The following is a 22,076-nucleotide window of genomic DNA, read 5'->3' on the forward strand; positions in this document are numbered from 1 at the left end:
TCCCCGCCCGACGTGCGCCTTGCCGCCCCACCGCCCGGGACCCCGGAGGAGCCCCTCTGCTGGGAGGCGGCGACGCCTGGCCCCGACTGGCCCGCGGGCAGCTCCGGGTCCACTGTGTGCAGGAGAAGCGGCGGCTGCAGGAGGAAATCCGCGCGGCGCGCCTGGAGCTGGAGGAGGAGAAACTCCGCGTGGAGCGGCTCAAGGTTAGAGGCACCTGCCCAGCCTGGGGAATGACGTGAGGTGTCTGTGCGAGTCGGGTGGGGGGACAATAGGCGCCTCTGTCAAATCTCGGAGGCTGGGGACATTCGTCTTAGCTTCTGGGGACCTCTGTCCCAGCCTGCTTGGGGGGGGGGGGCTTGATGAGGGCATTTGTTCCACCTTTGGGAAGAGGATGGGGACAATGGAAGTGTCTGTTCCAATTCCAGGGGAATGAAAGGAACTCCAGTCGAGCTTTGGGACGAGGGGGACATTGATTTCATCTTCGGGGTGTCTGCCCCAGCCTGAGGAGGTTGTGGGGGGTATGGTTAGGAGTCTGTTCCAGTCTAGGAGGGCTGTGGGGGATGATGGGGTGTCTGTCTCAGCCTAAGAGGGCTGATTAGGAGTCTGTCCCAGTCTTGGAGGGCTGTAGGAGGTGATGAGATGTCTGTCCCATTTGGGAGGGCTGTGGGAGGGTAACGGGTGTCTATTCTAGCCTAGAGGGTTGGGGGCATTGATGGGATGTCTTCCAGCCTGGGAGGGCTATGGGTTGGCAATGGGGTGTCTGTTCCCCTGGCAGTGTTGGAGGCCCGATGGGTGACTGGGGGCACAATGAGGGCATGTATCCCAGCCTGAGGGAGAAACACGGTGCCTGTCACCTCTGGGGTGTTGTGGAATGATAAGAGATCTCCATAGCCCAGGGGATCCTGGGGAGACCCTGTGTAGGATGGGATAGCCCTCATGCTGAGCCTCAGCTTCCTTTCCCATGCCCAGAGGAAGTCTCTCCGGGAGCGTTGGCTGATGGATGGGGCGGCTGAGGGAACAGACTGGCCCAAGGACTCCACCTCACAGGACCCCCAGTCACCTGAAGGCCAGGCCCAGGCCCGCATCCGGAACCTGGAAGACAGCTTGTTCACGTGAGTGGGACCCTGCCTGCTGGCCCTGCCCCACCCAGCTCTGCCAGGACCCCAGGCCCACTCCAGGGAGGTGGCAAACTGGGACTAAGGGCCTGGCTCCCAGCAGCCCCCTCTCTTCCCCAGACTCCAATCCCAGCTGCAGCTGTTGCAAAGTGCGTCCACAGGTGCCCAGCACAAGCCCTTGGGCAGGCCCACCTGGCGCAAACAGGTGAGGGGCCAGGGGAGGGCGTGGGAGGAGGGGTAGTCAGCAGGGCCAAAGGCAGGACACCTCCAAGTGCAACTTAGCCACTAGATCTGGATTTGAATCCACCCTGTGCTATTTCTTGCTCTGTGACCTTAGGCAAATCACTTACCCTGCTGGAGCCTCAGTTTCTTATCTCTTAAATGAGAATAATAACAGCATACACCTCAAAGAGCTGTTGGGAGGATCAGTGAGCTCCTAGCCTGGTGCCAGTAACAGCATGTGGGGAAGTTTTGATAAAGGTTACCTAATGTGGCCCTATACGGTCTCTATGAGATGGAATTGACTCGATGGCAACCGGTTTGGTTTTTTTTTTTTTGGTTTAATGTGGCTCATAAAACTGTAGTCAGATGTGGGTGGGAGGTCATAGGACTTGGCCTCGGAGGCTGGAAAGGGTCATCATGAGACGTTCTCCTGTTTTGATGCATCCATGTGAGTTTTTGTCTGTTTTTTTTTTGGGGGGGGGTAACAGTTTTATTGAGTTTTCACTTATATACTGTACAACACATGGGATTTGGAAAATCAGGACGCTTCACGTTAAAACCTGGTTTTCTGGTGACATTTCCTTCTGGCAAGGTGTGGGTTTGCCACAGGCCCCACCTCTCCCTAGTGTCTCACCTTAGCTTCCCTGTGCCTATAGGGAGGCAGAGGGGAGGGGGCCCATTTGTTGGGGTGGGAAGCACTTGTTGAGTTGAGTATAAGCCTGGTGTTCATTGCTGCATGTGCTTAAGCCATGCTTCCCAGCCCCAGGAGCTCATTAAAGAGTGCTGTGAGGGGGAAGCCCTGGGTGTAGGGGAGCACAGAGGAAGCACCTGAGTGAGGTTGGGGATTCAAGGAAGACTTCCTGGAGGTGGTGACATCTAAGCTGAATCCAGGTGAGAACCAGGCAAAAGTGAAAGGGCATTCCAAGCAGAGGAAGCAGCTGTGCAAAGGCCCAGGGGTTGGAAAGTGGAGGATAGGGTCAGAGACCTGCGAGGAGAACAGTGGGGCTTGGCCTAGGCACCTTGCATGGTGGTTCCCTGCTCCCCTCTCTGAGCTCATCTTCCTCTCATTCCTTCTCTCCCTCCACTCCAGCCACACTGACCCTCTTTTCCTTGAACATGCATAGCTCATTCTGGCCGCAGGGCCTTTGCACTTGCTGTTCCTTCTGCCTGGAATGCCCTTCCTCATCTCTTGACTCATGGCTGGTGCTTCTCACGCTTCAGGTCTCTGTTCAATGTCACCTCCTCAGAGCGGCTTGCCATATCTTATATCTAAAGGAGGTGCCCCCATCACCTCCCAGACACTCCTTGGCCCCTCACCTCGCTATATTACTTTTTTCTCCATGACCCTTCTTGCTCCCTGACTTTATAGCTTCATTTGGGTTTATGTTTATTACCCACCTCCCCTGCACTAGACTGTAAGCTCCATGAGCATAAGGCTTAAGTCTGCCTTGTCCATGGTAACTTCAGCATCTGACAGAGTAGGCCCCAGCACGTAGCGACTGATCCAATGAACACAGTATTGATTAAGCTCCTAGTGTGCATGAGGCATTGGAGCGGAGGGTGATAAGACAGGTACTGGGCAGTCAGTGAGGATGTTAGAGCAGGGGGAATATGGGCATGCAAGGAAGCTGGGGTGGGGCCAAGGGCTGGGCCTAACCTGGTCTCTGCCTTCCCTGCAGGGTCACCGTCCTCTCTCCCTGCCCATCGTGGAGGCAGGTCCTGCAGGTGGGTGTCTGGGGTCAGGTTGCCCCCAGGTTGAGTGGCCCAGGAGGAGTGAGGATGGGGACCCCTGGGTCCTGCTCACCCTGTGACCTCCTCTCTCCTCTCCTTTGCTCCCTGACTGCCCCAGACAGGGCAGATCTAGACAAGAGAGCCTCTCTGCCACCTGGACCAGCAGGCATGTCCCCGGAGTCCCTATCTGAGCCCAGGGAGGAGGCTGTTGGGGTTTTGCCAGCCTCAAGGCAGGTCCCTGGGATGACAGCAGCCTCCTCAGAAGCCAATGGGCCCTGCCCCGGACTCAGCCCTCCTCCGGAGCAGGAGCCAAGTAAGGGGGTGGCAGCAGTGGAGAGGGGGGTGGGTGAGGCCAAAGGAGGGGGTGTGGTGAAGGTGGTGTGGGAGGGGCTGAGGGCCACAGAAGACTGTGCCATAGGGGCCACAGGCCCAGAACTGGAGGCTAAGGTGGAGGAGGTGGTGCTGGAGGCCATTGGGGACAGGCAGGTGGCTGGCAGCCCAGAGCTCCCATCCTGGGTGAAGGAGGACAGAAATGTTGTGGAGGTGGTCTGGGAAGGGGTGGGGGGCACAGAGGGCAGTGACTCAGTGGACACAGGGGAGGGATGGAGGGGTCGGGAGGCTGCACAGCCGAGCTCACCAAGGCTCCCAGAACAGGGAGTGATTTCTAGAGAAGGGGAAGGTTCTGACGAGGGCAGCCCTGAGGGCAATGGGCGGGGGGGCTCTGGAGGTGAGGAGGGGTCTTTCATTTGGGTGGAGAGATCAGTCCTCAGCGAGGAGTGGGAAGAGCTGCTGGTGGAGGGTCTGGAGGGGCCGGGGCCAGTGGCAAGGGAGGGAGGAGATGAGGGCCTGCTGGGGAAAGAGAAGAGAGGAGGTGAGGAAACCTGGGAGGTGGAGAGGAGGCAAGCAGAAGAATCACTGGGAGTGGAGAAGAAAGGAGGTGAGGAAAAGCTAGGAACAGAGAGGGAAGAAGCCAAGGAACCACCCGGAATAGAGAAGAAAGGAGATGAGGAACAGCTTGGGGCAGAGAGCAGAGGAGTTGAGGAATCACTGAAAACAGAGAGGGAAGGAAGTGAGGATCAGCAAGGGGCAGAGAGGAGAGTTGAGGAACCATTAGGAGTAGAGAGAAAAGAAGTTGAAGAGTCATTGAGAGCAGAAAAGGAAAGAGGTGAGGAAAAGCTAGGGGCAGAGAAGAAAGAAGATGAGGGACCACTGAGAGAAGAAAAGAAAGGAGATGAGGTACAGCCAGGGGCAGAGAAGAGAGCAGTTGAAGAACCGCTGGTGGCAGAGAGGAAAGGAGGTGAGGAAAAATTGGAGGCAGAGAAACAAGGAGATGAGGGACCACTGGAGTCAGAGAAACAAGATGAGGGACCACTGGATTCAGAGAAACAAGAAAGTGAAGAACCATTGGAGGCAGAGAAAAAAGGAGGCGAGGAACTTTTGGAGACAGAGAAGACCCAAGGTATCGAGCAAGATCCAAGTCCAGAAGAGCAGAGAGAGTCAGGGGGTGGAAAGGAACCCCAGGCAGAGGAGGTGAGCGAAGCAGGTGCTTCCCTGGGAACCAAGGAAGAACCAAGGCCAGAGGAGGGAGGACTGCAGCCCCAGGAGAAGCAGGAAGGCCCCCTGGAGGAGGAGGCAGAAAAGCCCCAAACTCCTGCTGAGGGCCAGGGCCCCTCGGGGGATGCTACACCCCTTCTGGCAGAGACCTCCGCTTTGGAGCAGCCCACCGAGTGCCAGCCACTGCTTCCAGTGGAGGGGCCCAGTGCCCACCCTGTGCCCACGTACGCCCCTGCCCGGCAGCCTGAGCCACCTGCCCCCCATGAAGGTGAAGAGGCAAGGGCCCCTAAGCAAAAGACGTGCCAGTGTTGTGCGGTTATGTGAGGCTGCATCCCTCCACGCGCAGCTCCTCTCACAGCTACCTCGGCCTCTTGGCAACCAGCAGAGGGTCCCAGGCACAGACAGGGCACCACGGGACTGGCCATGGCACCTGGGAGCCAGCTGGCCCACACATCCACCTCTACCTGGGCTTCTGTCCACTGCCTGTGACCCTGGCCCCCTTCTGCAATGAAGTCTTTATACTTGAAAATAAAATGTTAAAACACAGACAGCTTGAAATGTGTGTGTTGATAACACAGAACCTCCCCACCGCCTTCCGGTGGGAAATCAAGGGTTTAACTCTACTAGAATCAAAGAGTGTGAATCAGCAAGAGTATAGATTTAGCTGCTGTAACCAAAAGACCTCAAGCTACAGTAGCTATAAAAATATGAAAGTTTATTTCTCCACTGGCTCTGATCCATGTGGTCAGTCAGAGACTTAGGTTCCTTTCCACTTCTTGCCCCACCCTCTCCTTGGCATGGTCAAAGCTGGATCAAGGGCACGTTGATTCTCCGGCTCATGGGAAAGGGAGGAGAACGTGGAGGAGTCCCCACCCAGTGTTTTAAGACCCACCAGACGGGATGGGAGGTGAAGTGGCACACGTCTGTTCTATTGGTGAGAACTCAGTCCATTGCTGCACCTAGCTGCAAGGGAGGCTGGCAATTGTACCTAACTCCAGTTCTGTTACAGCAGAAGTACAGACTTTGAGAGGCAACTGATGCTCTGGATTTCATACATTTTCCTTTACTCCTTTGTTCACCCACTGTAGTCCCTATTAGGGCCGGCCCTTCACCGTGGGGGTCCTTCAATCCCAGCTTTTCCTGGCTGGGTGCCCTCAGGCAAATGACTTTGAGCCTCAGTGTCTTCATCTGTCAACAGGGCTGATCTAGGGCTGGGGTGAGCAGCCCTGTGATGTGGCCTGTAGCCCCCAGCCTGAGGTAAGATTCAAGCCAGAACCTGAGGTCTGGGGGTCGCCAGCAGGCCCAGCTCTTCAGGTGTGGGCAGGAAGTGTTTCTCATACCCAGAGTCAAGTGCGGCAGGGGGCTGGGAGGGCTCCATACCTGGCAGTGGCTCTATTTCCTGCACCTCCAGGATGGGCACGTCCACAAGGGGCTGGGCCTGGAGCCCCTCCTGGGAAGGGATGAAGCTGAGATTCTGACCCTTCCTCCCCACTCCCAGCCTCCCAAATATCCCAGGACCCCCCAAGTCCCCACTGGGCCCTGACAGCCCTGCCTTTTTGCTTACCTCGATGTGGGGCTGGACAGAATTGCTCTTGGCTGGATCTGGAACCTTCTCCCAGACCCAGTGGGGCAGCACCTTGTGCCAAAGATGGACGCACCTGGCAAGCGGGTAAGAGTCAGGGCAGGGATCCCGGTGGCCAGACACCCATGCCCAGGTTGCATGGGCCAGGAGCATCGAAGTGCCCTCAGGCCTTTCCCCTCCCCACCCCAAGCTCAGCTAATGTCCAGCCACCTTTCCCACCCAGAAAGAGACCCACATGTCTGACAGCCTCACCTTCCAGAGGTGGCCAGGACCAGGCCCATCAGGGGCACACCGCATAGGAGTAGGACACCTGGCAGAACTTTCCACTTCAGTGTGTTATCTGCGGGGGAAAAAGAACGTTTGGACACCAGGGAGGGGCCAGCCTCATGGATGAGGCAGGGCTTAGGTAGGGGAAGCTTGTAAGTGGGCGGGGCTTGTGACTGGGCAGGGGCTAAGGATGGCGGGATCTTGTGATGGAGTGAGCTTGTGCATAGAGCAAGGCTGGGTGAAGGGCCAGTACTCAGTGAAGGGTCTAGGGGCAGGGATGAGTGAAAGGGCGAGAGATACACATTGCTGCATAATACATAGCATTAAGCAGAACCAAAATGTCCCAAGGCATTGTCAACAACCCCCCCAAGTCAAAAGGTTGCCCACCTACTGAAGCCCAAGTAATGATTCCAGACACCTTCCCCTAATGGAGCAGGCCACCTCCTTGCGACAGTCTCACCCCAGGCCCCCTACCTGGTAGGTGCAGCTGGATGCTGGGTCCAGGTGGGCCCTGTCCTGCTATGGTGGATGCAGTCATCCACAGCTCGCAAGTACCCCAGTGAAGGTTTGGCAGGGTGACATTCTGGGTGCCACCACTCACTAAAGGACACAACCCGAGAGGTTAAGGAGGTGGGTAAATCCCACCTCAGGGCCTTTGCACATGCTGTTCCCTTGGCCTAGAACACTCTACCCCCCACATGCACACGGCTCCTTTCTTGCCTCCTTGAGGTCTTTGCTCAAATGTCACCTCCTCATTAAGGCCTTCCCTGAATCTCCCTTTTAAAATTGCAACCCCCTTTACCACCTGTCTTCCCTGCTTCATGCCTCTACTCAGCACTTATCACCATCTAACACACTGCATATTATTTATTCTGCGTATGCCTGCGTGTCCCCCATTAGAAAGGCAGCTCCACAGGGCCGGCTTCCAGCACCTAGGTTGGTGCCTGGCACAGGGTAGACACTCCAAAACCATATATTCAAGTAAATGTAAGAATGAATGAGCATCACATCCCTCAGCTGCACAGAACTCCGTGGAGAGAGATGCAACCCCAACAAGGGGGGGGATATTCCCACCTCCCAGAACTATTTTCGTTTGCCTTTTCTCCTAAATTTTTGTTTTTTTCACTGAAGGAGGATGTAGCTTTCGAGTATGCTATAGGATCACGGGAGAATTGCACATGGATCAAGATCTACTGACATGGATAGGTGTCCAAGCTAAATCATCAGGTGCCGTGCAAAAGGCAAGTCGCAAAATATCAGTCATAAGATCCAAGGGCTAAACTATAGCACGGTCCACTTTTATATTTAAAGTGTGTGTGTGTGTGTGTGTGTGTGTGTGTGTGGAGCGCTGGTGGTGCAGTGGTTAAACACTTGGCTACTAACCAAATGTTGGTGGTTTGAACCCACCAGCCGCTCCATGGGAGAAAGATATGGCAGTCTGCTTCCGTAAAGATTACAGCCTTGGAAACCCTATGGGGCAGTTCTACTCTTCCTATAGGGTTGCTATGAGTTGGAATGGACATGACGGTGATGGGGTTTTGGGTTATATATATATACACTTATATATATATGTAACTGTTTTCACCACCCAGGAATTATACACACACACACCTTATAAATCGCATGTTTATAATTGTGTGTGTGTGTGTGTGTATAGTTCCTGGGTGGTGCAAACAGTTAACACGCTCAGCTGCTAACTGAAAGGTTGGAGGTTTGAGTCCACCCAGAGGCACCTCTGAAGAAAGGCCTGGTGATCTACTTGTGAAAAATCAGTCACTGAAAACCCTATAGAGCACATTTCTACTCTGACACTCATGAGGTCACCATAAGTTGGAATCAACTTGATGGCAACTGGTTATTTATTTTTTTTGGGGGGGCGGTAATCATGTTAAGGTGATTTTTTTAAGGTCTATTTGAAGGATCCCTGGTTGCGCAATGGTTAAAGTCATCGACTGCTAACTAAAAGGTCAGCGGTTCAAAACTACCAGTGGCTCCTGCTTTCGTAGAGATTTACGGCCTTGGAAACCCTATGGGGTCACCATGAGTCAGGATCGACTCGATGGCAGTGGTTTTTTTTTTTTTTTCCCATCAGAAAAGGGAAAAAGTGTGGAACAGAACTTCAAATGCCCAAAGAATCCAGACTTACTGGACCCATTGTAGCTAGATGAACCCCTGAGACTACTGCCCTGAGATACTCTTCAAATCTTGAACCTAAACTATCCCCTGAAGTCATCTTTAAACAGAAAAACAGTCTAGCTCAAAAAGTAAAGAATGTCCCCCTTAAGTATTGTGCTTTTTTAAAAAAGTAACTATTACGAGCCCAAAGGGACGACAGTAACTCTAAAGCATAGATGAGAAGTTTAGGGGGCAGTGAGTCTAAATTGATGGGGGTGAGACAACCAGAGCAGAAATAACGAGAATGTCGCCACAGTGTGAAGAATGCAACTGATGTCACAGAACAATATGTGTAGAAATTGTTGAAAGGGAGCGTGTTTTGATGTGTATATCCCCCCTCTAAAAAAACAAACAAACAAACAAAAAAAAACCTTTATCAGTTAGAGATAAATGCTGAGGTACTAAAATACTTAGGGATGAAATGACACCAAAGATTCTAGCAAAAAAAAGTATGGGGTATAAATTAAAATAGGCAAAATGTTGGTGATCATTGAAGCTGGGTGGTGGGTGGGTACTGGGGTTTTGTCATACTTTCTACTGTGTATGTGCTTGAAAATTTCTATAATAAGAAGTTAAAACCAAAAAACAACAACACACAACTCTTATGTCATGTTAGTATCCTCACAGAAAAATCTGGATGCTGCATTGTCAGCATCAGAGAAACAGAATGCTGATATTCTTGATGATATATATATATATATATATTTAACATTTTAGCTTTTGTAACAAGCACAAATAACTTTTGTATTTAGAAAAAAGAGCAAAAAAGATATTTTTAAAAAGTCATTTGTGCTCAGGGTAAAAATGTAGCCTATACCCAAAGGTATGAAAAAGAGATAAAAATCATTTGTAATCCTACAAGACCTGTGGACACTGTGGGGAATTTCTTTTTATGTTTTCATACTCATATTCATTGCTCAGTATAGAGCAATGCTTTGCTGTATACGGGGCTTATTTTACAAAAATAGAACCCTCCGACGGAGTTTTGTAACCCTTTCTGTCTTTTTCACTTAATAAAATATGACAGGCATCTTTCAATGTCAATAAATATAGATCTGAGTCTTCATCTTTAATGGCCGACTGATAGTCCATTACATTGATAGCTGGGATGGGTATTATCCTCTAGGGGATTGATGGCATCATGTATTCACCCAGGGGCTGAGAGGGAGCCAAGGAGCCCATCTAGGGGCAAGGGGCGGGATAGACTGATGGTGTGGGTCTTGTGGGGGCTGGGAGGAGGGAGCAGGGAAGCTCACCATTCAAGCAGACGAGGGACCTGGTTTCACTCTTCACACACAAGGTGTAGTGGGTGAGGTGGCCCCGGAGTTGGTGCCGTGGGACCTCTCCCCATGCTATGGTGGGGATCCCTGAGGGTGCATCCTGGAGTCGCCAAAGCTCTGGCCCCATTAGAGGTGCTGGGGAGAAAGCCAGTGGGTCAGACCTGCTGCGGTTCCAGGACCCTCCATCCTCCAGCCCCACTTCTTACCTAGTTCCTCTACGAACCCCCAGACTGAGGGGGCAGGAGACAAGCCCCAAGGAGAGACTGTGGTCACTCTGATCTGATAGGGGACTCCTTTCTCGAAATTCCCTGAATCGGAGAGGAACAAAGTCCAGTTACAGTTGGCTCTCTCTCCCTGTCATTTCCTACTTTGTAGGTGTCTTCATGAGGGTCCCCAGAAGGAGACCCTTAGATAGGGATTTGACACAAGTTGCTTGTATGGAAGGTGACCCCAGGCGGTACCAGCAGGACAGCAAGGAAGGGAAGGCAGCCAGTGAATGGTGTGTTATTAAGGACGTTCCCACCATGGGCAACTGGGGCTCAGTCCCACTGGGAACCTCAGGGAGAAAGCAGAGAGCACGCACCTAGGAGTCATCCCACCTAGGAGTGAGGGAGGTGGGGTATTGGTCCAGCAACTCCCTCCCATCAGTTATTGGGTGAGGGCTGCTCCTGAGGGGCCTTATATTCCCCAGCACTTCCAGCCTGTTACCCAGGCAGGCAAAATTCTTCAGTGACCAGGAAAAGCCCTTGAACCAGGAAATGCAGGTGCTGGCGGCTGGGAGAGGCCCAGCAGCTCGGAGGTAGTTAAAAGAGGGGATGTGAGTGGGGCACCTACAGCTCCTCGACCAGTAGGTGAGAAGATCCTCCTTGAAACCTAGTGCTTCAGCATGGCCTTCCCCAATGGAGAATTTTCCAGAATTGGGGGTCCTATTCTTTCGCCCAAGGAGCCCTGGTAGTACAGTGGTTAAGCCCTGGGCTGCTAACTCACCAGCTGCCCCCTGAGAGAAAGATGTGGCAGTCTGCCTCCATAAAGATTATGGAAACCCTATGGGGCAGCTCTACTCTGTCCTATAGGGTTGCTATGAATCAGAGTCGACTCCACGGCAATGTGTTTGGGGTTTTTTTTTTAAATTCTTTCACTCATGTTTGTGGACCTTGGGACTCTGTCCTAGATTTCTCACCCACACCTTCTTAAGCCCTCTCAAGTCCTCTATACGAACTAACTCCCCAATACCAAGCTCCAGCAGAGAACCCTTTGTGGGCCCCAGACCTGAGTACCCAGCAGCTCCACGGATGATCCCAATTAGATGACCACACGAGCATCACAGCTCAATATACCCAAATGGGTTCCCGAAATTTCTGCTCTGAGACTTCTGACCAGAACCCGCCTGCTTCTCCCTGCTCCTCAGTCCCTACCTGGTTCAGCCCCATCCTCTCCTATCTGGACCAATGCAGTCGCTCCTGGTCCTCCGCTTTTAGTCTCAACCCCACAGTCTGTTCCCCGCCCACAGCCGCCAGAGGGCGCCCGTGAGCACCTAAGACAGGGAACGTCCTCCACTGCTCACAATCCTCCAGGGTTCCCACCTCACTCAGGGTAAAAGTCCAAGTCCTTCCTGTGGTCCACAAGGCCCCTGACCTCATCTGCCCCCAGCCACCCTCATCCCCACTCTATTCCACCATATTGACCTCCTTGCTGTTCTACTATGCCAGGCATGGACCAGCCTCAGGGCCTTTGCACTGGGTGTTCCCTCTCCCTGGAATGCTTTTCCCTCAGACATCCTTATGGCTCCTCCCTCACCTGCTTCAGGTCTTGGCTCAAATACCACTTCCCCAGAAAATCTTTTTCTAACCTCTCCTTCTAAAAGAGCAGTTCTCCCTTCTTCCCCTTCCCGTACTTTATTTTCCTCCAACTACATTACAGATATACTTGTTTGTTTAATTGGCAGCCTGCCTCACAAGAATGGTGGCTCCATGAGGGCAAGGGCATTGCTGAGAGGCAGGGTGTTGTGATGGTTCAGGGCTTGGCTTCAGGAGCCTGTGTGGTTCAAATTCTAGTTCTACCACTTACTTGCTGTGTGGCCTTGGGCAAGTTGCTTAACCTCCCTGGGCCTGTTTCCTCATCTGTAAATTGAGCATTATAATAATAGAAACTCACTTGTATGATTAAGTTCAACTGATTGAACGCATATAGTAAATGCTCAGGAAATCCAGCTGCCCGTATGTGTACCACTGTCTAGAACAGGGAGCTCAACAAATCTTTATTGCCCAAACGAATGATACTCAAACCATAATACTTTCCCAGACTGCCCATTAGTCTGCCCTGCTTTACCAGCTGGGATAGGAACCCAGGTGTCCTACAGTCTCACCTGGCAACAGGACACTGAGATTCCCAGGGGGAAGCCAGACCCAGCTGAGGTTCTCCGGGGGATCCCCGTCTCGAGCCCAGTCCACCACGTGCTCCCACAGCTCCCCGGCTCCCTGCTGCCAGGTCACCAGCAGCTCCTTGCTGTCAGAGGTGCTGCTGACCGCCACATCATGGGGGGCAGAGCCTGGAAAGAGAGGTAGGGAGGAGAAGTCTTGGCTGCCCACTCAGGAAGTTCCCTCCTGTCCCTCCAGGGCACCGCGTGGAAGAAGTTCACAGCCTCTTACCTGAACAGGCCAAAGAGAGGTTGGTGAAGATCTCCTGGTTCCTGGCGTTGACAGCGGACACCCCAGCCCATTCCGCCTGGGCGGGGATGGAGGAGTTGCAGCAGGGGATCCCTTCCTGGAGCAGCTCCCTACCTTCAACCCGGAACTGGACTCTGTAGCTCATTTGCACACAGGGCCCAGGGGCCTGAGGGAAGAGGGGAAGAAGGGGTTAATAGCTCCCATTTATCAGGCACATACTGTGTGCTTCAGTGAGGTCAACCAACAAACCAGTCAGCAAAGTATTTTTTCATTTTATTTTTGTTGTTGTTGAGAATATACACAGCAGAACATACACCAGGTTCAACAGTTTCTACAGGTACACTTCAGTGACACTGATTACATTCTGCCAGTTGTACAATCACTCTCACCCTCTTTTTCCCAACTGTTCCTCCTCCATTAACATAAATTCACTAGGTTTCCTATCTAATCTTTTGAGTTGCTGTTGTCAATTTGACCCTATACAGACAGATCTTAAAACAGCAAAGTATTTTTGTTGGCTCCATTTTAAAGATGAGGAAACTGAGTCTCAGAAGTGTTCTGCAGTAGAGGCAGGTTAGAATGTGGTTCCAGGGCTGGGACTAGGGTGAGTTGAGTGAGATACTCACTTCAGATGCAAAATTTAAGGGGACACCAAAAAGCCAATGATGAAGATAAATAATATTTTAATAAATCAAAATTAACACAAAAAACCCATAATGAACAAAATATCAACATTTTAAGTAAAGATAGGATCTGGCCCTGCACTTGCATGATGCTGCCTCACTCGCCTCACCGTAATTCTGGTCCTGGTTCCAATCAAGCTTTATTTACAAAAACAGACAGCTGACCCATGGGCCATAGTTTGCTAATTTGATTTTTTTTTTTTTTAATATTGCATTAAATTATTATTTATCTTGATTACTGAGCTTTTTTGGCACTCCTTAAATTTTGTGCCCTGGCGAGTGCCTCACTTGCCTCACCCTAGTTTGTGTCCTGTGCAGTTCTTAGGAATTTCAAATTTCTCATTGCATAGAGGAGTGGGTATGTGTAACAAAAAGGATGGCACCCTTGAGGGGACTTTGGAGGAATCTGTGGGAGTTTTTGGTTGCCTTAATGATTGGTATTTGGTAGGCAAGAGCCAGGGATGCAACACGGTCTTGGAAACAAAAAATGTTCCCACATCCCTTGTCACTTTTGAATGTTGTCCCCACTGGAAACTCATGTGCAGGTTGCCTGGACTAGAGATATGATGGCTGGAGCTCAGGCATCCATGCTGGACCATGAGGCAATACATAAAACATGGTAGAGCAGTGTGGTAGAGAACCCTGGAATGGTGGAGCTGCCACAACAGGCCAATGTGCCAACCCCTAAACTTCCTGTATTGAGAGAAATAACCTCTGTCTTGTTTACACCATTTTTATTTGGGGTTTCCTGACATGTGCTGAGAAATGTAATTGGTCCCCGTAGCTCACCTTCCACAGAAGCAGGGCTTCTTGTTCAGCTGTTGTCCCACAGAGGTTCCCGGACACCCACATGTCTTTTGGAGCTGATGGGGATGAAGAAAGAGAAAGGGCATGATAGATCAGGCTTCCAGGAGCAGGGTCAAAGGTTTAGGGGCAAGCCTGGAGATCCTCACCAGAGGGCGGTGTCTGGAAGGACAGAATGGGGCTCCACTCGCCCCACAGATCCTCTTCTACTTGCATTCGACAGCGGCCAGACATCTCATAGCCAGTGGCTAGCTCCAGGTCCTGGATCTCTACAGGGGTCAGGGGTATGGACTTCAGTTCTGGCTCCAGCTGGGGGAGAGACAGGAGAGAGGGATGGGTTCAGGGGCTATGCTGAGGGTACTTGACTATACAGCACTTAACTCTTATGTGCCAACAGGGTGATCAATGGTCCCATTCTGCCTGAGATTGAGGGGGTTCTCAGGATACAGGGCTTTCAGTCCCAGGCAAACCAAGACTAGGTGGTCACCCTATGTGCTAGGCATGGCAGTAGGTCTATTATTCTATTATTACCCTTGTTTTACAGATAAGGAAACAGAGGCTCAGAGAGGTGAAGTGACTTGCCCAAGGTCACAGAGCTGGTGAGTACCAGAGCTGGGACTTGTACTCAGGCAGTCAGATTCCAAAGTCTGTATCTACCATTGCTCAGAATTGTATGAATAACCACAATGACAGTAACTCTGCTCTTTATTGTGGTGTTTTGTGTCAAGAGCTGTGGCTAAGACAGCTGGTTGTCTCCAATATCCACTCTCTCCTTCTTCCTTTGGAAATAGAACCCCTGAGTATTAGTGCGGAATATGGCTGCCCAGAACACAGACTACATTTCTTAGCCTCCTTTGTAGTTCGGTGAGGCCATATGACTACATTCTGCCCAATGAGAGATGAGAGGAAATGATGTATAAAACTTCCAGGTCATGCCCTTAAAATGCATGGGCAAACCAAAAAAAAAAAAAACAAAACCAAACCCATTGCGGTCAAGTCAATTCCGACTCATAGCGACCCTACAGGACAGGGTAGAACTGCCCCATAGGGTTTCCAAGGAGCACCTGGTGGATTCGAACTGCCAACCTTTGGGTTAACAGCCATAGCTCTTAACCACTACACTACTAGGGTTTCCAAATGCATGGGCAGGTCCCCCAAATCCTAGCTCTGGAGTTGCCTTCTGCTGTCTTGCTATGTGACCTTGGAAAAGTTGCTTAACTTCTCTGAAGTTCAGCTTCCCCAACTACAAAAAGAGATCTTACCAGGAACTCAATAGATAGTCCTGGATAGCATGGGAGAAAAATGTGGAACAAAACTCATATTCCTTAAAAAAAAAAAAAAAAGGCCAGACTTACTGGACTGGTAGAGACTAGATGAACCCCTGAGACTATCGCCCTGAGATACTCTAAACTTGGAATTCAAACCACTCCCAGAGGTCAAAGGACAGTCTGGCCCATAAAATAAATCATATCACCCGTGAGTACTATGCTCCTCAAAATAATCGTCCAGGTGAAACCAAATGGTTAACATTTACCCTAGACCAAAGATGAGAAGGCTAGAGGAGACAGGGAAGCTAGATTAATAGAAACAGAACAACCAGAATGGAAATAATGAGAATGCTGATATATTGTGAAGAATGTAGCCAATGTCACGGAACAATATGTATAGAAACTGTTAAATGAGAACCTAATTTCTTTTGTAAACTTTCACCAAAAACACAATAAAATATTAAAAAAAAAAAAGAGAGAGAGAGAGAGATCTTAAAAGCATCTACTATATAGGGAGGTTGGGAGAACTCATCAAGATAATCCTTGCTGAGTGATTAGCTCAGGGCCTGATACACAGTAGGTGTTCAGAATTGTCAGCTGCTTTTATGATTAAGTGTTTACTGGAAGCCAGGCCCTGCTCCTCATCTGTAAAATGGGTAGATGTAAAATGCAGTTACCTCAAAGAGGTTTTGCAAGGATTCAATAAACCCATGTTTGGGAAGAGCCTAGAACAGTGTCTGGCAAACAGAATGCTCTCTGAGAGTTTGCTGTTGTTATTACTGGCAGTCCCCAACTTTCAACGTATTTGAGTTATGACGAACCACACTTATGAATCAGTCCTTTTTTGTTCGTTTATGTTATCATTAGTAATACACACTACATACAATATTGCAGTGCGTAATTTGCTGATGTTATCATTCTCAGGTATAATGTTTCCAACCCCCAAAGACAAATAAAGATTGAATCTACAAAGATACTGATAATAAAAAGCAATAATAATGAAAACTAAAAAAAGAGGTATTTGACGTATGCCAGAACCGACTTCTGACAGAGTAGTCGTCGGCTTGGAAGGCCATCGTAAGTCAGGGACTACCTGAATTATTTTAAGGTTAACTTAAGCTGTTTGTGAGCACTTTCACTTGTTCATAGAAATGTTAGAGAAAGCTTATTGAGTTTCTCACAGATTTCAAGTAGAGGCAGAGTTGTGATTGCATGGAATTCATAGATTGTTTTGGGAGAAATTTTTAGCTGAAGAAGACATATATGCAGGAGTTTGGGGGGATGAACCCTGAGCTGAGTCTCTGATTTGGGAGTGATGCCCTGGGGCTCTGCCTGAGATGGGCTGGAGGGAACAGGGACCCTGACCCCTGACACTCACCAGGGTCCAGGCCTCTTCCTGGCATCTTCGGTAGTAGAACTGGCAGACCATGTCCTTCTGATGGGGCCGCAACGTGGGTGGGGCCCAGTGGACCGTGGTCTCCAGGGGGTCATCCTCTGAAAAGTTTATGTCAGGGCACAGTCGCGGGGCATCCAGCTTCACTGGGGAAGAGGAGGCCAGGGTGCAGTGAGCTGGGTCCTCCAGGACCACCCACCTCCACAGGGTGCCCTCCCACCACATTACCTCGGGTTTCTAGGTCCACGGAGATTGGGGGCCAAAGAGGCCCATCTGCCTCGGCCCCCCAGACAAGGAGTGTGTCAAACTCGGTGAACTGTTCCCGTGGAATGGTCACCCAGCTCTGCCCAGTGGGCACTGCCACCACCTGGGTTCTGTTGAGATGGCTATAGGGAGAGATGCTGGGACAGGGGGTACATTGGGAGCCAGAGCCACAATGACAAGAATCCTAGTGCTGGCAGAGAAGTCATCTAGTGCAATGGCTGGAGCCTGTTCTGCCCGGGTTCAAATCCCAACTCTGCTGCTTCAGAGCTGTGTGACATTGAGCAAGTGACTTAACGTCTTTGTGCCTTAGTTTCCTCATCTATAAAATGAGGCCAATAAGCTGAGAGGGCCAGGGAGGGGAGTAAATGAGATGATAGATGGAATATGTTCAGAACATCGTCAGGTGCACAATACATGTTATGTAAGCATTGGTTATGGCATTTATTGCATACCTACTATTACATGTAAATGTATGCATATTTACATACATTCAACTATTCAGTCAGCAAATCTTTATTGTGTCAGGCCCTGTTCTAGAAGCTGGGGATAGAGCTAGGACCAAAACAGACAAGGTCCCACTCTCTGAAGCTGACGTTCCAGTGGGTGAGACAGACGGGAAACACGTGAATATATTTTAGGTGCCATGTCAGGTGGTGATCAGCGGTATAAGCTCCAGCAGAGAGAGAGATACGGTGTGACAATGCGGGGGAAGTGATGGTGCTGTTTTAGTGGGAGGGGGAGAGTGGTGGTCAGGAAGGGTGTCTCAGATGAAGAGACATTTCAATAAAGGCCTGAAGAGGTGAGTAAGGAGTCATGCAGTACCTGGGAGAAGAGCATTCCAGGCAGAGGGAACAGCCAGTGCAAAGGCCCTGGGGCCTGACTGTGCCTGGTGTGTTTGAGGAACAGCGAGGAGGCCAAAGTTGCTGGAGCAGAGTGAGGGAGGTGGACGAGCAGGGGAGATGAGGGCAGGGAGGGGACAGGGCAGATCCTGCAGGGCTTGTGGGCCGCAGGGCGGACTTGAGCTTTTATCCAGGGTGAGGTGGGAGCCATGGAGGGTTCGAAGCAGAGGAGGGACATGCCCTGACTCAGGTGCTCACAAGCTCCTTCTGCTGCTGTAGGGGGCACAGACTGGGGGAAGTGAGAGTAGGAATGGGAGGTCAGGGCGGAGGCGACTGACTGGTCCAGGTGAGAGATTACAGGGGGCTGGACCCCAGAGCAGGGGCAGGGCAAGTGGGAAGAAGTGCTGGATTCTAGATAACGTGGAAGATGGAGCCAACTGGGTTTGCTGATGGAGCAGATGTGGATGAGAAAGAGGAAACGAGAAAGTACCCAAGGTTTGGATTTCAAAGGTTTAAAATAGGGCCTTTCTCAAAAAAAAACAGCAAATAACAAGTGCTGACAAGGATATGGAGAAATTGGAACCCTGCACATTGCTGGTGGGAATGTGACATGGCGCAGCTGCTTTGGAAAACAGCCCGGCAATTACTCAAAAAGTTAAACAGAGAGTTACCATATGACCCAGCAATTCCACTCCTAGTTCTATATCCCAAAGAATTGAAAACAGGTGTTAAAACAGCTGATTGTCCACGAATGTTCATAGCAGCATCATTCACAATAGCGAAAGGTGGAAACAGCCCAAATGTCCACCACTGGATAAATGGATAAACAAAACATGGTATGTTCATACAATGGAATATTATTTGGCCATAAAAAGGAACGAGGTATTGATACTTGCTACAACATGGCTGGACCAACAACATGATGGGAGTGAAAGAAGCCAGACACAAAAGGTCACATATTGCATGATCCCATTCATATGAAATGTCCAGAATAGGTAAATCCATAGCGATGGAAGCAGATCAGTGGTTGCTAGGGGCTGCAGGGGGAGAGGGCCAGGGAGTGACTGCTGAGTGGGTACAGGAGTTTCCTTTGGGGGTGATGGAAATGTCTGCAACTTAATAGAGGTAGTGGTTGCACAACATTGTGAGTGTACTAAACGCCACTGAATTGTTCACCTTAAAATGATTAAATCTTACGTTATGTGAATTTCACCTCATTTAAATAAATTTTAAAACAGGACCTTGCTGACCCCTCAACCTCCACCAATTAAAACCAGCTCCCCCATACCCCATTCCCACCTTTAGGGGCCCCTTTTACTCTTCCCTCACTTAGCAGAATTTGAAATGATAAGTTTCCAGTATGATTCATCTTTAAGGGACGCCCGTCTCCCCAGCAGGCTGTGAGCTCCACGAGGGCAGAGCTTTCTGCCTGCCTCATTCACTGCTGTGTCCCCAGTGCCTGGAACAGCACTGCCAAATGAACAAATGATCTTTTCAGATGCTCAGAGAGGTTAAGCTACTTGCCTAAGGTCACACAGCACTAAAACACAGCTCCTAATTGTTAAGTATGTTCTCCTTGCCAAGCGCTTAACTCACTGAATCCTCAGAATCAACCCTGGGAGGCAGGTTCCATTATCATCATCCTTTAAGAGGGGAGGAAACAGAGGCTTAGAGAGGGGAAGTGATAGGTCCAGGGTCACACAGCAAAGAAATGAGGGGACCTGGATTTGAAGGACTTGAGATTGGGGGGAGGGCTGGGGGCAGGACTCCTGATCCTCTCAGCCTGAGAAGAACCCTTCACCACCCCCTCATCCCTCTGACGCCTGTTTCCCCATGCCACATAGTGTACTCACTACTTCTGGCTCTGAAAGTGGAGCGTGGAGGGGGTTCTTGAGTCCCCAAGAGGCTCCCACGAGCAGTTCAAATCACCCAAGAGTCCAATTCGGTAGCACTGCATCGGGCCAGGGCTGCCTGGAAAGGTGGGGCGGGGGGAAGGTCCCAGGGAAGGGTCACTGCACACTCCAGGACTTCTGGCAACTGCGGAGGCGTTTGGGGTCCCTTACGGAAGTGAGCAGCAGGTAGGGGGCGCGGGGCGCCCCAACCCAGCTTCGGTCTGCACTCCTCCCTCTCTCTGCCAGCGGGAGAGCGATGCCCGCCACATCCTGTTGCTGCCCCTAGAGCCGCCACCCCCACCCCGCCAGCTCGGGTTCCGGACCTCACTGCCGCCCCTTCCCCAACTCCTTTGTTCACCCCGTGCCTGCCTCAGAGGCGCTGAGTGGCGTCCCGACCTCTGCCATTCATTCCGCAAACTTCTGGCACACCCTGGCCAGTTTGCACTTTTAACGGTGAACGCTGGGGCAGAGCGCCGGCCCGAGAACTCTCCAGACTCACCCTGGGGACGAATCCGGTTCAACAGCAGAAACAATAGAGACAGCAGCCATGGGTTTGACAGAGGCCGCAGGCGGAAAGGAGCGGCCTGGGCCCCCCTCATGGCGCCCCTGCGCCCCGAGTCCGGCCCGGCCGGGCGCAGCCCCACTCGCCTCCCTCTCTGGTCCCCCGCCCGAGGCGGCCACGGGAAGCGGAGTCACCCCTCCGGCCACCCCCGCACCTTGCGCTCTGGGTCCCCGCCCCTTCCCAGTGACGGAAAGTCCCGGGGCGCAGTCACTGAAGCTGGGGAGGGGGAGTGGGGAGGAGTCCGGCGGTGGGGCGCTGAGGGCGGGGCCACCTTCCCAGAAACCCCGCCCCAGCAACAACACACACAGGCTGCAAAATCCTTTGAACTTTTATTATTGGGATCAGAACTTTTCTGATCCCTCCCCCATCAGACCCTCACCCAAGGTTATGAAGGGAACCCAGGGGTCCGGCTGCCACCCTTGGGGTCCACAGCCTTGGCATTGGGCAGGCGGAAGGAGGGAGAAGGGCTGGAAGGCAGGGAAATGGGAGTAGGGTAGGGGCATGAGGGGGGCTGGGGCAGGGGTATAATGGGGGCAGCAGCCCCAGCTGGGGCTGGGCAGAGGTCAGGGCTCAGGATGGGGGGTACCATTTGGTCAGGTAGGGGCACAGCTTGCTCAGGACACAGGATCCAGGTAAGCTGGACAGGTGCCAGTGATGCACTGATGAATGGATGCATGAGGGTGGAGAGATGAGTGGGCACTGACGAGTGGACAGCAGGCCTGGGGCATCGGCCTGGTGCCCTCGGCTGCCCGACACTCCTGGCTAGCAGATGCTGCTGATTTCACTCTTGCTGCAGCCCCACTTGCAGCAGTTGCTGGAGAGGCCAGCCAGGACATCACGGCCACCCCGCAGAGCCCCTGGGGTTCCTTGCCAGCTGGACTGGCCACTGGGGTAGGCCTGGCGGGGCTTGGTCAGGGCCAACCACTCGCTGGAGGCGACTGCCTCATCCAGCTCGCCCGCCAGGCTGTCCGAGTCGGTGGCTGCGTCTTGGAAGGCGTCCCCTGCAAAAGATAAGGAGAATTGGTGTTCGGGGTTTGGCTCTGCACACGCGAAATCCTGACTCCTGTCTGGCCTGGCTGCTTCCTTCTTGTGACTGGTCTCTGGGTAAAGTTTTTTTATTCCAGTGAGGCCTGGGTTCAAATTCTGGCTCTGCCACCATCTCTTATGGACAGATAATTCAGCCTCACTGAGTTTGACTTTCCTCTCCTGTCATTTCCTTCCCCTTTCTGTTTATTTATTGAGCAATTGATGGCTAAGAGCATGCAGCCAGGCTGACTGAGCGTGGATACAGCGTCTTTTAAGTTAAATAGTGAGCAAGTGAATTTGCTTCTCTTAGCCTCAGTTTCTTTGTCTGTAAAATGGGGAAAATGATAACTCCTACCTTCCTGGGTTTTGTAAGCAGTAAATGAGTTTTTAAAAAAATGTGGAACGATGTCTGGCATGTAATAAGCACTTAAACAGCCTCGATGACTTATTGAGCACTTATTGTGTGCCAGGCACTGTTTTAAGTGCTTTTGTGGATTAAATCCTTTATTCTTCTCAATGTCAACGCCATGGGGAGGGGGCTGATTTGATCACCCCATTTTCCGGAGAGGACACTGAAGCCTAAAGAGGTGGAGTAACTTGTACAAGAACACACAGGTAGTAAGTTGTAGAGCTGCTATTTGAACACACACACGCACCAGTGTGCTTCTGTGTCCACATTCCATCACCCCATCATCATGAACATGTTTTCTGCCAGGACCCTGCCCTCAATGACACCAGGCCCCCTGCCCCATC

At 51.4% G+C, this 22,076-nt stretch overlaps 2 protein-coding genes across 6 annotated transcripts in view; one reads left to right on the forward strand and one right to left on the reverse strand.

Annotated features, from left to right (window-relative positions):
• The window catches only part of PALM3 (paralemmin 3), a 6,090-nt gene extending 1,144 nt beyond the window's left edge, over positions 1-4,946 (forward strand). Inside the window, exons 2-8 of the mRNA XM_012559526.1 lie at positions 123-203; positions 970-1,112; positions 1,236-1,320; positions 3,017-3,066; positions 3,191-4,137; positions 4,168-4,382; positions 4,479-4,946. Coding sequence (XP_012414980.1) covers positions 123-203; positions 970-1,112; positions 1,236-1,320; positions 3,017-3,066; positions 3,191-4,137; positions 4,168-4,382; positions 4,479-4,946 — 1,989 coding nt within the window. The remainder of the gene's footprint in view (positions 1-122; positions 204-969; positions 1,113-1,235; positions 1,321-3,016; positions 3,067-3,190; positions 4,138-4,167; positions 4,383-4,478) is intronic.
• Positions 4,947-5,300: 354 nt separating this feature from the next.
• IL27RA (interleukin 27 receptor subunit alpha) lies at positions 5,301-20,418 on the reverse strand. Of its 5 annotated transcripts, none has more exons than XM_023724746.1 (14): positions 20,235-20,418; positions 19,697-19,814; positions 16,969-17,141; positions 16,726-16,841; positions 14,229-14,388; positions 14,065-14,138; positions 12,575-12,758; positions 12,292-12,474; positions 10,133-10,234; positions 9,903-10,061; positions 6,946-7,071; positions 6,457-6,544; positions 6,187-6,280; positions 5,301-6,072 (listed from the first exon to the last, which is right to left on the reverse strand). In XM_023724746.1, the coding sequence occupies exons 1-14, from the start codon at positions 20,332-20,334 to the stop codon at positions 5,887-5,889; spliced, it is 1,863 nt and encodes a 620-aa protein (XP_023580514.1). In that variant the 5' UTR covers positions 20,335-20,418; the 3' UTR covers positions 5,301-5,886. The 5 variants fall into 5 exon arrangements, with proteins under 5 accessions (XP_023580514.1, XP_023580513.1, XP_023580515.1 ...); XM_023724745.1 differs by having other exon boundaries at positions 16,726-16,886; XM_004389715.2 differs by having other exon boundaries at positions 5,302-6,072; positions 16,726-16,886; positions 16,969-17,126.
• Positions 20,419-22,076: the final 1,658 nt, after the last annotated feature.

The sequence above is a fragment of the Trichechus manatus genome, unplaced genomic scaffold (genome assembly GCF_000243295.1).
Source record: "Trichechus manatus latirostris isolate Lorelei unplaced genomic scaffold, TriManLat1.0 scaffold00258, whole genome shotgun sequence".
NCBI lineage: Eukaryota > Metazoa > Chordata > Mammalia > Sirenia > Trichechidae > Trichechus > Trichechus manatus.

Excerpts from the sequence above, each read along its gene's own strand:
- IL27RA (XM_023724745.1), bottom strand. The coding sequence starts at position 20,334 with ATGAGGGGGGCCCAGGCCGCTCCTTTCCGCCTGCGGCCTCTGTCAAAC. Across the intron at positions 14,139-14,228 it reads CTTCCAGACACCGCCCTCTG|CTCCAAAAGACATGTGGGTG; the intron begins GTGAGGATCTCC and ends CATCCCCATCAG. Across the intron at positions 10,235-12,291 it reads TCTCAGTGTCCTGTTGCCAG|GGAATTTCGAGAAAGGAGTC; the intron begins GTGAGACTGTAG and ends TCTCCGATTCAG.